At 46.4% G+C, this 13,306-nt stretch overlaps 2 protein-coding genes across 2 annotated transcripts; both read left to right on the plus strand.

The window, feature by feature from the left end:
* The first annotated feature begins 3,613 nt into the window (after positions 1 to 3,613).
* On the plus strand, positions 3,614 to 6,856 carry LOC136497447 (peroxisomal 2,4-dienoyl-CoA reductase [(3E)-enoyl-CoA-producing]-like). The gene is made up of 5 exons (XM_066493244.1): positions 3,614 to 3,959; positions 5,363 to 5,522; positions 5,715 to 5,884; positions 5,967 to 6,189; positions 6,494 to 6,856. Exons 1-5 carry the CDS (start codon positions 3,774 to 3,776, stop codon positions 6,646 to 6,648), a joined length of 894 nt encoding a protein of 297 aa, XP_066349341.1. The 5' UTR covers positions 3,614 to 3,773; the 3' UTR covers positions 6,649 to 6,856.
* A 3,711-nt stretch (positions 6,857 to 10,567) lies between these two features.
* On the plus strand, positions 10,568 to 12,970 carry LOC136497448 (peroxisomal 2,4-dienoyl-CoA reductase [(3E)-enoyl-CoA-producing]-like). Its single transcript, XM_066493245.1, has 5 exons — positions 10,568 to 11,169; positions 11,613 to 11,772; positions 11,947 to 12,116; positions 12,203 to 12,425; positions 12,696 to 12,970. The coding sequence occupies exons 1-5, from the start codon at positions 10,984 to 10,986 to the stop codon at positions 12,848 to 12,850; spliced, it is 894 nt and encodes a 297-aa protein (XP_066349342.1). The 5' UTR covers positions 10,568 to 10,983; the 3' UTR covers positions 12,851 to 12,970.
* The last annotated feature ends 336 nt before the right edge of the window (positions 12,971 to 13,306 follow it).

A 13,306-nucleotide genomic window follows, 5' to 3' on the forward strand; every position in this document is an offset into this window, starting at 1 on the left:
TCAGCACCATACCGTCCAGGACAGGACAGGGCAGAGGTTACCGGCCACTGTGCTCGGTACTGTGCCCACGACCGGCACCCGTACTGCACTGTGCTACCTAACCCCTACTCTAGGAACAACGCGGCGTGCGGAGTCAAGTCCGGGTTACTATAGCCTCGAAATCAGTGTACAGGACCAACTGCTCCCTCCACGCCTCGGCAGTCAACTTCAGGGTCTCAGCAACCTCGGGATTCGCGCCCGCCGAGCCCCCCACGACGGCTCAGCCTCTACACCAACTGAGCCTCGGCTCTTCACGCGGTCAACACACAGCAACCAGCACGTCGCTCGCTAGGCCCTGCGTCAAGCTATCACTGGAGCTCCCACGTCGCATAGGATCGGATGTGACCAGCGCGTTGCTCCAGCACTTCAAGGGCAGGACCCCTCGATCAACCACGCCGCCACAGTAACAGGCTACAGGGCTCGGACATGCCGCCTCTGTTCGCACGACGCCACGTAGCTAACACATGTATCAGCTCTGTCCCCCCTTTAACTATAAAAGGGAGGGACCGGGGACGTTTCTGAGGACCCGGAGAGCACGAGATAGACGAACACGTATAGGAGGACAGACTTACTCTCACGCTCGCACACACCCAGGCATAAACGGGTTCATGAGGTAGATGCACACACACTCGACGCTCTGTAACGCGCACGCTTCCCCGTCGCCTGAGATCAACATCTCAAGCAATCCACGCCGCTCCACACAGAGACCTGGGACTAGCTCCCTCTCTCGCCTTGCTTGTAACCCCCTACTACGAGCATTCCGGTGCAAGGAATACAAGATCGATCTCTCAGACTGGACGTAGGGCACCTATTGCCCGAACCAGTATAAACCGTGTGTCTCTTTGCATCACCATCCGAAATTAGGGGCACGCTAGTACATTTTTACTAGTTGGTTGAGGGCCCGTCGGTCCGAAACACCGACATATACACTGTGTGACAAATAAGGATTCTTGTGTGGCAAAAAAAACAGAATTTGGCTTCGAAGGGAAATTAAAATGTTAGATGTAAATAATGGAAGGCAAGATAAGGTGCTCCACAATTGTCCAGCAGGCTATAGTGGGCGGCCAAAGGGGGGCAATTTCCTACAAATTCTTCTTAAATAAGTGAATAAACAGTAAGGAATCAACATTTTAATAAGGAAAACAGCGCACAAAATGTAGCAGAGAAAGGCACTACCTGCAGCACAATTAACAACAGTTCCTTGTTCTGCTCATTGTGTTGTGGCCATTCATAACTGGACATGTAAGAAAATGATTTATGAGTAAAGATATGACCTATATCTTGATAGACACCACAACTTTGTGACAAGAAATTTCACATTCGCTGTTCAGAATAGGTTTCTGAATTATTGTTGGTTTACATAGCATTGGCGTTAAAAAGAACATGGCAGTTTTGCTTCAAGGAGTAAAGGTTACTCACGTTCCAACATGCTAAGAAGCTCTGTCTATCGTCAACAGTTCATCGAAGCTCGAGAGGTTGAAAAGGCAACTTATTCAATAACTTCTCCATTTGGTCTTCTTGATTTCAGCAATACTAGCAAGAAAGAAGTTCCTCCGGATGTTCAGTAGCCTTGATGTTTGTCCGGCATTCTACAAATTAGAAGGAAAACTCATAAGTTTATCGTTGATATTGTCCAGTGGCTTCCTAACCTGACAAATACATTTTTACATCACTACTAAACCATAGGCAGATCTATAGGACTGTCCATAAATACGAGGCACTTAACAACTGCATGCTAAGAAGGTGCTGGAACTATATTTTACATATTGGGTGGTAAACACGTATGTAATTACTGATACTACCGTAAGTAAATTTGAAGTAGCTATTTAATATACAAACAGTGAGTTGAGTGACCAAGGTTCTAAACATGTTAAGGTGTTTTTTCCACGCACCGTTGCTATGTAATGAGGACTGAGATGGCAAGGCGATGACAGGTGTCTTCGGCGTGCAAAATATAATCTTGCGTGTGTGAAATAAATGATTAAGTGGCCGTCTTGTTCTGTGGCATCACTCCCTGTAGCAAAGAACATAATTGATTGACATAACAGGGAAATAATTAGTTAACCGTGTTCATCCTTTTTTTGCTGCCAGAAAGCACAGTTTAAGAGCCTAACATCATTAGAGTCGTTAAAGTTATGGTAATGCTATCTGGTGAGCGTCCGTCCGGACAGGACAGACCCGGACAGGGTGGACCCGCCTGCCACCACGCCTCGCGCGCACCCACGCACGCCTCATGCCTCGCGCCTCACGCTGCGCACAGCCAAGGTCTGACTTCCGCGCAGTGGCATCAAGCTCCATGCCGGTGTCAAGCTCCACGTCAACGATTGTTCATTGGGGGGCGACAAGTAGATGAGCACATGTTGCAACTGTATGTTTCATGCGTTTCAAATGTATGTTGCATATGTTGTATCTGGATGTTGCATAAGTAGATCTAGTGTTGCATATGTATGTTGCAATGACTATACACGTATGTTGCAAGTGTATGTTTTAAATGTTTCAGCTGTTTCAAACGTATGTTGTAAGCGTTTTTATCTGGATGTTGCATATATTGCACTGGCTACACATGTATGTTGCAAGTGTGTGTTTTAGTTGTTTCAAACGTATGTTGCAAGTGTTGTATTTGGATGTTGCATATGTTGCAAACGTACGTTGTAAATGTTTCATCTATTTCGGACGTATGTTGCAGCAAATGCTTTATGTTGCAAGTGTTTCATGAGCAGGCGCGGCAAGGGGGCGCAGGCGAGGGTGGTCCCTCGGGCACAGCAGTCCCCGCGCGCGGCAGCAGACGCGGAGCACAAAGCTGTATCCATGGGCGTGGCAGCAGGCACGGAGCACGAAGCTGCATCCATGGGCAGGCGGCAGGCAGCAGGCGCGGAGCACGACGCTGCATTCATAGGCGCTCTGAGGTTATCATTATTGAAAACAGGCGGGCAGCGTGCGCAGGTGTCTGGATGGATGCCGCGTCCGGACGTCCGGGTGATAAGTCTCTCCGGACGTCCGCGTCTGGATGAAATTTATAGAAAAAATACGTCAGCATCTACAATGTCCAGTTTTTTTTCCCCAAAGCGAGGACATCCCCGTTTCCATTACCATAGCAACGGAAATACAACAGTTTATATTGTTCAGAAAAGAAAAAAAAAAAAGATCGCTAGACCGCCAACTAACTTTGATTACATGGAGAAGCAGAACCTGGAAAACAAACAAGACATAACAGCAACACAACCACATTGCCCTCCATGTCTTCATTGGGGAGTCTCGTGATCATTCTCTCCGTGCTTCCTGAATCGTCTTGGTCTACGATGTCTAGTTGATTTCATTTTTCCATGAAATACGTTTCGATGGAGCTTTTATTTAAACTAATACATGTCATTATGGTCAATACATTTTCCATTTCTCCTAAAATCTCAGCAAAAGTTTCATTTAAGTTACAGTCAAAGTGAACTGTAATTTGGCAGGAGACCGCATAGGCACATACTCCACGTTCCCCGCAGAAAAAAAAAAACAAATTATGTACTCCACGTTTTCCTCGAAAACAATTTGCTCCACTTGTAGGCTTTCTTTTCTCGTGTCAAAGACAAGGCCACGCAACGCAATCTATCAACCACAGTGCCAACTGCCATCTTCTTCCCCAGCTTCGCTCCGCCTGCGCCCGTCCCCCCACCACCAAGGACCAAGGTCCAAGAGACCAAGACTCCAAGGTCTCCGGAGCGCGACCTGGGCGGAAGGGGCAGGCAATGGAGTCGCCGTTCCGCGCGGACCTGCTGAGGGGCAAGGCGGCGCTGGTCACGGGCGGGGGCTCCGGCATCGGCTTCGAGATCGCCGCGCAGCTCGCGCGCCATGGCGCGCACGTCGCAATTATGGGCCGCCGCAGCGAGGTCCTGGACAAGGCCGTCGCCGCGCTCCGCTCCGAGGGCCTCAAGGTGCGCATGTATCCCACGTACCCGTAGACTCCCTCCCGCTCTGGCGCTCTGCCTACCACTGCCGTCCTTGTGTTCCTGGGCTCTCGTCGTCGGTTTGGGGTTGGGAGTGGGAGATGGGAGTTATTTTGCTTTTCTGCTGCCAAAGTGCCAAGTAGTTTCAGTAGTAAGATGAGAATCGGTTAGTCGTGCAATGTCCTGTGCAAGAACTATACTAGTAAATTATTGGTTGAGTTGCTGTATTATACTTTTATTTAGTTGCCAGAAAAAAAAAGTACATACATAACACGCCACTTGAGATTTGGTCACTTCTCCTCCTCCCTTGTACCAAGAAGTGGTGTCCCACTGGCCCTAATTGGACCCAAGGCGACAGTTTAATTGCCTTCAAACTTGTGTGGCTAATGTGAAATTGTTCAAGTGGATTCGCTTAGCCTTTTAAAGGGGTGTACCCAGTGCAGAGAGCTCCCGCTCTGTGCGGGGTCTGGGGAAGGGCGTCAGTGGCAAGCCTTATCCTCGCCTGTGCAATGCGAGAAGACCGCGACTCAAACCCGGGACCTTCTGGTCACAGGCAGTAAGACTCTACCACTTGCACCAGGCCCGCCCTTCGTTCGCTTAGGCCTTTACAATACAAATAATGAAGATCCACCTCCCCTACAAACAAGCTTGGGCCGTGCATGAACATGACGTTTTCAATTGAGAAATCTAAAGTGAACAGGACTATTCTGAAGACTTGATGGGATTAGACGTAGACAGGCACGCTAATGGATCTCATGAGACGCAAATACCAACATGAGGATCGACGTGTATATTAGGAGGATGGGGGGTTTTGATCTAGTGATTGGGGGCAGTACATGTAACCACCTTGCTAGGAGCAACCAGACTACCCAGATAGCTGGAGGGCGAACATTCTGCACTATGGTACCTTAATTTAGGATCTTTAACTCTGTGAAGTCTATCATGGAGGGTCTGTAGTCTTTACAATCTTTGTTGTCTTAGTTCTAGAATTCTAGCATCTTTCTGTGTGATCGAACTTGTTAATGATTTGAAGGTTGACTGGAGTAATTTTCATGTCACTCTAATTTAGATCTCCTTTGGTGATCAATACAAATTCATATTTGGCGCAAAAAAAAAGGAATTTATTACTGCCTGGGTAATACTGTGAGGAAGAAACATTAGCTGAATGCGTCTTGGCTCACCGAATTCAATGCATCAGCTTTTAGTCTGGGAAGTGGTTCTAATGTAGGAATGCATCTGTGCAGGGCTGCAGGCAGTCAAGCACTTTATACTTGTGCCTTTGGAATTTAATATTGTCAATGCCTCTACTTATCAAATGAAATTCACGATGCTCCATACCATGATTCGTGTTAGTAAACAATTCAGCAACCCAAGATTGCTGTGACTTGCAGGCTGTTGGTTTCAATGGAGATGTCCGCAAGCAAGAGGATGCTGCCAGAGTGATCGCATCAACGGTTGAGCATTTCGGCAAGCTGGACATTCTTGTCAATGGTGCTGCCGGCAACTTCCTTGCCTCCCCAGAGGATTTGAAGCCCAAGGGATTCCGAACTGGTACTCCATCATGACGTGCCCTTGTTTTGATTCAGTGGTATTCTTCATTCCAATTTTGTGTGTACTGTTGTCATTGTTACACTGTCTCAGTTTGTGTAGTTGTGCTAGGCTGTTAAACTTTTGTTTATTGTACTACGGCCCTTAATACTATGTTTCAGAGAAGTTCGCATTGACAATATTTTCTCTCTGCAGTTCTTGACATCGACACTGTGGGTACATACACAATGTGTTATGAAGCCCTCAAGTATCTCAAAAAGGGTGGACCAGGGAGAGGTCCTTCCTCTGGTGGCCTCATCATTAACATAAGCGCAACACTGCAATACACTGCAGCTTGGTACCAAATTCATGTCTCTGCTGCCAAGGTACTTGGACCTTCTCTGAACTGCTCTGCAAGAGAAAATCGATGAAGTATGTAGATTTCTCCTGATTGATCGGCTTCTATAGGCAGGTGTTGATAGTATCACAAGATCGTTGGCTCTGGAATGGGGAACAGACTACGACATTAGAGTAAATGGAATTGCACCTGGACCAATCCAAGACACTCCAGGAATGAGGAAACTTGCGCCTGAAGAAATGAGCAAGGGGAAACGAGAAACGATGCCATTATTTAAGCTTGGGGAGAAATGGGACATTGCAATGGCCGCACTCTATCTTGCTTCTGATGCAGGTTAGCCACTTGGCTGTGTTCTTCCCTGTTTTCTATCCAGAATTTCAGTTGGTACTGAGCATCCGCTTATCTCAAAGTTAGCCAGAAGACTTTGTGCCCATACTTATTAAACAAACAATCGTTCTGTTTTTATATTCATGCATGCCTTTTAAGTAGTCAATGTAACCCCGTGGTTGATCTCTAATAAGTTTTAGCCTCATGTCGATGAAGAAAAAGAAAATAGCCTCACCTGAAAACCTAGCCATTTTTCTTTTGTTGACGATTAAAACCATACATTTGATGTGTGGTACAATCTTATTTTCAGGAAAATATGTAAATGGGGCTATAATTATTGTCGACGGCGGCCTTTGGTTGAGTCGTCCTCGCCATATTCCCAAGGAGGAGGTGAAGGCGCTCTCTAAGGTTGTCGAGAAGAAGGTTAGGGCCTCTGGTGTTGGGGTGCCATCCAGCAAATTGTGATGACATCTTTGACAATGTAGCTCTTCAGTGTGTTCTGTCTCATATATGTCCATATGTTGTCCCAGTATTGTTGTCAGTTTGTGTCGGTGTTTCGAGTAAACATCAACGAGTAAATTTGTATTATTGCACGTTGGACCCGGATGGTGTGCTAAAAGACACAAGGTTTATACTGATTCGGGCGGAATGTCCCTACGTCCAGTTTGCGGCAGCTGCTCGTGTTATTAGCACTGAAAGGTTCGTAGTAGGGGTTACAAACAGGCGAGAGAGGGACATGTCCCAAGTCTCTGATGGAAAGGTTGAAAGGACGCTAAGAGCTTGGTTGCTGCTCAGCTGTGTGTTATGTGATGCGTGGTGTGTTCTATTGATCGGTCCCCTTAGTGGAGTACCCTGCCTTCCCTTTTATAGACCAAGGGGAAGCAGGGATTACAGATGGGAGAAAGAAGAAAAACCAGAGGCAAAGAACGTCCTTCGAAGGTGCCGGGTCTTTCTTTTTCTCTGAGCCAGCCCTACTGACACGACAGACGGTGCCAGGGATAGCTTCATGTTGGGTGTCTGTCCGTTGATGATGCCACGCTCTGGCTTGATCAGCAAGTGGTCACGTCCCATCCCGCCCCGCGGGGCCGGTGTGACGGACCGGGGTGTTGATCCGCAACCCTACGGGGAGCGGACGGCACAGTGACTGCACGTCCGTCACTGTAGAGGACGCGAGTCTCCTCCTGGACCGTAGTGGTTGTCGTATGGATCCGTCAGGATCCGCACCCGAGGGCCAATGGCGGCGCCCACAACACTGTAAAACAAATGTCGACGTCCACAACACTGTTCGGGCTCTCACATGCCCGGAAGGGCCTTAAAGTGCCCGTCTTGTCATATCCTGACGGTACTTTTCTGCAGGTGTGCAGGGTATGGTCCTCGGTATTGCGGTTGACTTGAGTGCCCTGCCTTACCTACGCGCGTAGTTATGAAGGAGCAGCGCGCAGACGTCGGGCGAGGTGGAGCCACCCCCCGGACGTCGGGCGAGGCCGGGGGTCGGGCGAGGCGGAGCCAGCCCTCGGACGTCGGGCGAGGCGGAATCTGCCCTCAGACGTCGGGCGACCTTGGGGGTCGGGCGAGGCAGAGCCAGCCTTTGGGGGTCGGACGAGACGGAGTTAACCCTCGGTCGTTGGACGAGAGGTGTAGTCGCGTCCTTGTCTGTTCGGAAGCATCAACGTTTGATGGTTATTAGCTCCTCCTCTTTGGGTCCTCAGTATTCGGTCCCCGACAATTTGTCTATGTCACCAGTCCATGCACATGGCTTGTTAGCCGGCTGAGAAGAGTCTATTTAGTTGAGGACGTTTCAATATTTACTGTTGTCTTTCCAATTTGCATTAGAAATTGTTGAGATCTGTATGGGATCCCAACCAAGAGGTGCTTATTGCCAAATATTCACATGTTGTCTGTTCAGATTGTCAATGAAAGGGTTATATTGAAGATTTAACAACAAATTGGCTGTCTGGAGTTGTACCTTGTAAGTACCCTAAAATTAAGGGAATTTGGTGGAATTGTATGTGTACTAACAAAACATGTAACAGCTACATGTCTACACAAGATTTGAGCGAAAGAGATTTGGAGGTCAAGCACAAGTAGAGATCCACTACATGTCTACATGGACCATGGTAGTAATGATGAGCCAATGCCTGTCCCAAACACGATGGTCTTGGCCATCGTATCATACTTCTGCTATGAAGAATGTGGCACTTGCTCTAAAAGGTGTGCAGACAACTATATCAAGATTTTTGTATGGTATTTAACCAGAATTTTTGGACTTAAAGTTCTTCGGTCTCCCATGAGAAAAAGATGTTACCTAACGAGATTTAAATGCCTCCAAACTTGTGGAGCTTGTGCAAAATTGCCATAGAGGATTCGCTAACCCTTACTACAATACAAGAGTTCAGAAGCATGTGTTGGAGTGCAGAGAATGGAATATTGCTTAGGTTGGTTTGAAGTTTTGAACAAGGTGTGTGATTGACAAGATGGAATTTTTATTTGGCTGTCCGAAGGATTTATATTAGAGGAATCAGACAATCAGTAGGATAGAGATATATTTCTTTTCAAGTGGACTCCAGTACATACAACTTACTGTAGCACTACTTCAGCTATACTTTTTAGCGAACGAACAATGTTGTCCTCTCACAACAAATCAGCATAAGTCAAATTTCAGCGAAAAGAACATGGTGATTTCAGTTGAGAAATCTGAAGTGAATAGGACTATTTTGAAGTGCTGCTGGGATTATACGCAGACACAGGCATGCTAATTGAGACTAATGATTTGCACACACAAACATCTGAGAGATTCTGAGCACCGTCACCACCCAGGTGGCTTGGAGGCTGAACATTCTGCACCATTCTACCATTATTTTAGGATTTTGAACTCTGTTGTGAATGATGTGAAGGCTGACTGGCGTAATTCTCATATCAATCTCCTTTGCTGTCAATCTGGCTATGTCACTGGTAGTCTGTATGGCTTTATGTAACCGGCTGGGCACTGTCTGTTTAGTTGAGTAAGCTCAAATATTTACTGTTGCTGTCTTCCAAATCGCATTAGAGATAGTTTGATTGTGATGATTAGTATGCAATCCCAACCAGAAGGTGTTTGTAACCACGATTCACATGATGTGTTGTGGACAAACTGCAGGAATGATAGATTACCTGGTACAGTGAAGAAGGGGTCCTTTTGGTGGAGAGACATCTTAAAATTGTTACCCAAATTCAAGGAATTAGCAGATATTCAAGTCAAGAATGGGAAATCATGCTTCTTCTAGAAGGATCAATGGTCTTCACAGCCCCTTCAGGAGCTCTTCCCTCAGGCTCACTCTTTTGCAAAGAACAAACTGATTTCTGTCAATAAAGCCTTCAGTCAGGATGAATTCACTGATCTATTTGTCCTTCCTTTGTCCCAAGTGGCATTTCAGCAAGCTCTGAACATTCAGCAGAAAATGGAGATCACAGTTTTGGATGAACAGATTAATGATATTTGGACTTACTTTGGTAGAGCTTCCAAATTCAAATCTGCAGTAGCATACAGGAAGATACTAGGACACCATGAAATTGACCAAGCTTTCAAATGGGTTTGGAGATCTTACTGTCAACCTAAACATAAGGTTTTTTGTTGGTTGTTGTTGAAAGGCAGGCTAAGCACAAGAAATATGCTCAGAAGGAAACACATGGCCTTGGACTCCTACAACTGTGAGATTTGCCTCATGAGGGAGGAAGAAACAGTAGAGCACTTATTTTGGCACTGCCCTTTTGCTCAGCAGTGTTGGGGTATTCTAAACCTAGATCTAATTCAGACAGGAGGAACATTCGAAAATATTTTGGCCATCAAAGATCAAATGCATAGTCAATTCTTCATGATAGCAGTCATACTAATGTGCTGGACAATCTGGAGGATCAGAAATGAACTTATCTTCAAAAATAATCAAGTAGGGGTTCAAGAATGCAAGAATTATTTCTTCAAGGAAGCAGAGCTGGTCTCCCTACGGGTGAAGGCAGGACTTTCAACAGCCTACGAACAATGGATCCAAAATCTCTAATTGATCATAGTCTTAGCTTTATTTTCTTTGTTTCTTTCTTTGTTTCTTGATTCCCTTCCTTCAACCCCCGCTCTTTTGTTGTAAGACTCTTTTAAAGTTGTTTCTTTGGTCTTAATAAAATCTTCTGCAGGGGACAAGGCCCCTCCAGTTTCCTAAAAAAAAAAACTGCAACTTCCACTGTTCTCACTTGTTCAGGTTGTCGATGAGGAATGTTGCATAGCGAACAGATCTCATGTCAATGCCAGGTGTGGATGGAAATCTCCATGACAAACAAAAAAAAACTAATGCTGGCAGTGACAGGGCATAAAGAAGTAAAGAACTGTCTGATGAGGACCGAAGGAGAGCAGAATTTCTTTACCCAATCGGCCCGGGTGAAGACCAACCGAGCAGGAGGGCGAAAGTGACGCAGTTTCCTTCTCTGACTGACTGATCTTAGTGATCTTCTCCCTCGAATTTTCCTTCGTGCTTAGTGCCTATACTGTGCCGTGCCTGCTTGGAAAACACGAAGGAGAAGATCAACGCCGCCGCGGTGTGGTTGTGTGGACTGTGGAGTATTATTATAAACAACAAGATGGGCAGAGCCCGGCGCCGGCAGCTATAGCAGCCAACGCGAAACTTCAGCTTCCGCCGTCCTCCTCCCGAACCCAAACAAACCTAACCGCCAGCCACCTGTCAAGTACTCGTTCGGTGCTTCCCCATCTGCGTCCCCCGAGGCCTCCGGAACCGCGAGGCCGTCGCCGGCGCGCGCGAGATTTGAGCCGAGGCTATGGAGTCCCCGTTCCGGGCGGACGTGGTCAAGGGCAAGGTGGCGCTGGTCACCGGCGGGGGATCCGGCATCTGCTTTGAGATCGCCGCCCAGCTCGCGCGCCACGGCGCGCAGGTCGCCATCATGGGCCGCCGCCGGGAGGTCCTCGATAAGGCCGTCACCGCGCTCCGGGACCAGGGCCTCCGGGTGCGTCCCCCCAACGACTCCCTACGCCGCGGTTCTTGGGCTGCCTTGGCTTGCTTTTGCCGGCCACCCTTCCTTTTATGCTTTCTGTTCGTTATTTAGTTGGGAAAAAACGATCTTTTGCTCTCTGGTTATACTACCTTAACTAACGTTACTAGCAGTCATCAAGTTGAGTTGCTAGCCGTGCATGTTGCTTGTCATGTGGTAAGGAATATTGGTCGGATTGCTATTCTCTAGAATTAGTTAATTGACGAATGCAGTGCATCAAATCGAACAGCTTAGATGTTTTCAGAACTGAATGTGCTTGTGCCTAACTCGTGAAATAAAATCCTTATCCTAGCTCCTTGTAGTGATCTTAGTGTGCTCATCTTGAACCATGGTTCTTTTATGATAAAGATATAAACCAGCGTTACCCTTTAATCATCCAAGATTGGTGTGACATGCAGGCTGTTGGTTTCGATGGAGATGTCCGCAAGCAGGAGGACGCGGCCAGAGTGCTCGCTGCAACAGTTGCGCATTTCGGCAAGCTTGACATTCTTGTCAACGGTGCAGCTGGAAACTTCCTTGCTTCCCCAGAGGATTTGACGCCCAAGGGATTCCGTACTGGTACTTCATCAAAGCGTGATCTTGTTTCCATTCAGATTCAGTGGAGCTCTTTGTTACAATTGTTCTCAATTGTCAGCGACACACTGAGTCTTTGGTTTGGGCGATTGTCCTTGCCTTCTAGATCCATGTCTTTGCTAGATCAAAAACTTGCTTATTTTACTTTGCTCTCTGCAGTTCTTGAAATCGACACTTTGGGTACGTACACAATGTGCTATGAAGCCCTCAAGTATCTGAAAAAGGATGGGCCAGGAAAAGTCCCGTCCACTGGTGGCCTAATCATTAACATAAGTGCAACACTGCATTACAGTGCGTCTTGGTACCAAATTCATGTCTCTGCTGCTAAGGTACCTGGTTCTTCTCTGAACCACTCCTTAATAAGAGAAAATAATTGGAAGAAGCAGATTTTTTTCTGATGGATTGGTTTGTATAGGCTGGGGTTGATAGCATCACAAGATCACTGGCTCTGGAATGGGGAACAGATTATGACATTAGAGTCAATGGGATTGCACCTGGACCAATTCAAGACACCCCAGGAGTGAGGAAACTTGCACCTGAAGAGATGAGCAAGGGGCTGCGAGAAATGATGCCATTATTCAAATTTGGGGAGAAGCGGGACATAGCGATGGCTGCACTCTACCTTGCTTCTGATGCAGGTTGGTTCTGCTGTTCTACATGTTTCCTAACCGGATTATTATTAGTCAGATACTCTCAGAATTTCAACAAGAATTGTGCTCTGTGCACCACTTACCCGAAGCCTGAAGGTCATATCATAGATCTTGTCTACAGAGCTAATAGAATTAGGTAGCTCTGTATTGTGGTTTTTGTTGTTTTAGGTGTAATCTGAAGGAATCAATAGAGCCGTGAAACGCTTAGAATTCTTCTGAAACACAGACATTTGACATATTTTGTAATCTTGTTTGCAGGTAAATATGTAAATGGGACTACACTGGTGGTTGATGGAGGTCTTTGGTTAAGTCACCCTCGCCATATTCCCAAAGAGGAAGTGAGGGAGCTCTCAAAGGTTGTCGAGAAGAAGGTTAGGACCTCTGGTGTTGGTGCGCCGACCAGCAAATTGTGATTGCATTTGTGTGATCTGTAGTATCAATCAGTATGTGATTACAAAACTTTATTGTCTATGTGGCTCTTGTAATCTAACTAGCGAGTTTGTTTAGTTGAGTAAGTTCAAATATTTACAGTACCTTTTCACTTCTAAGCTCCATTGGGAATGTTTTGATTATAAGTGTTGCCAGCCAAGATGTTTGTCGCCAAATGTTCACATATGTCACAAAATACAGCATTATTGTCCCTCATCTCTGCATATTGTCAGTGAGGATAAATATATGTGTCAAACATTGCAAATGGGCACTTCAGTTGTAGCTACTGCAAAATCAGGAAAGTGAGAGGATTTATATATGTGTAACAAAACATGTAACAACTATATACCATATACCCAGTGTGAACACAATGAAGATCTTCAAGAGAGAGAAAACCAGACGCTGACAGGCAAACAAAGTTGTGTGATTCTCCTCCTGTG

This window comes from Miscanthus floridulus, chromosome 12 (genome assembly GCF_019320115.1).
Source record: "Miscanthus floridulus cultivar M001 chromosome 12, ASM1932011v1, whole genome shotgun sequence".
In the NCBI taxonomy this organism is placed as follows: Eukaryota; Viridiplantae; Streptophyta; class Magnoliopsida; order Poales; family Poaceae; genus Miscanthus; species Miscanthus floridulus.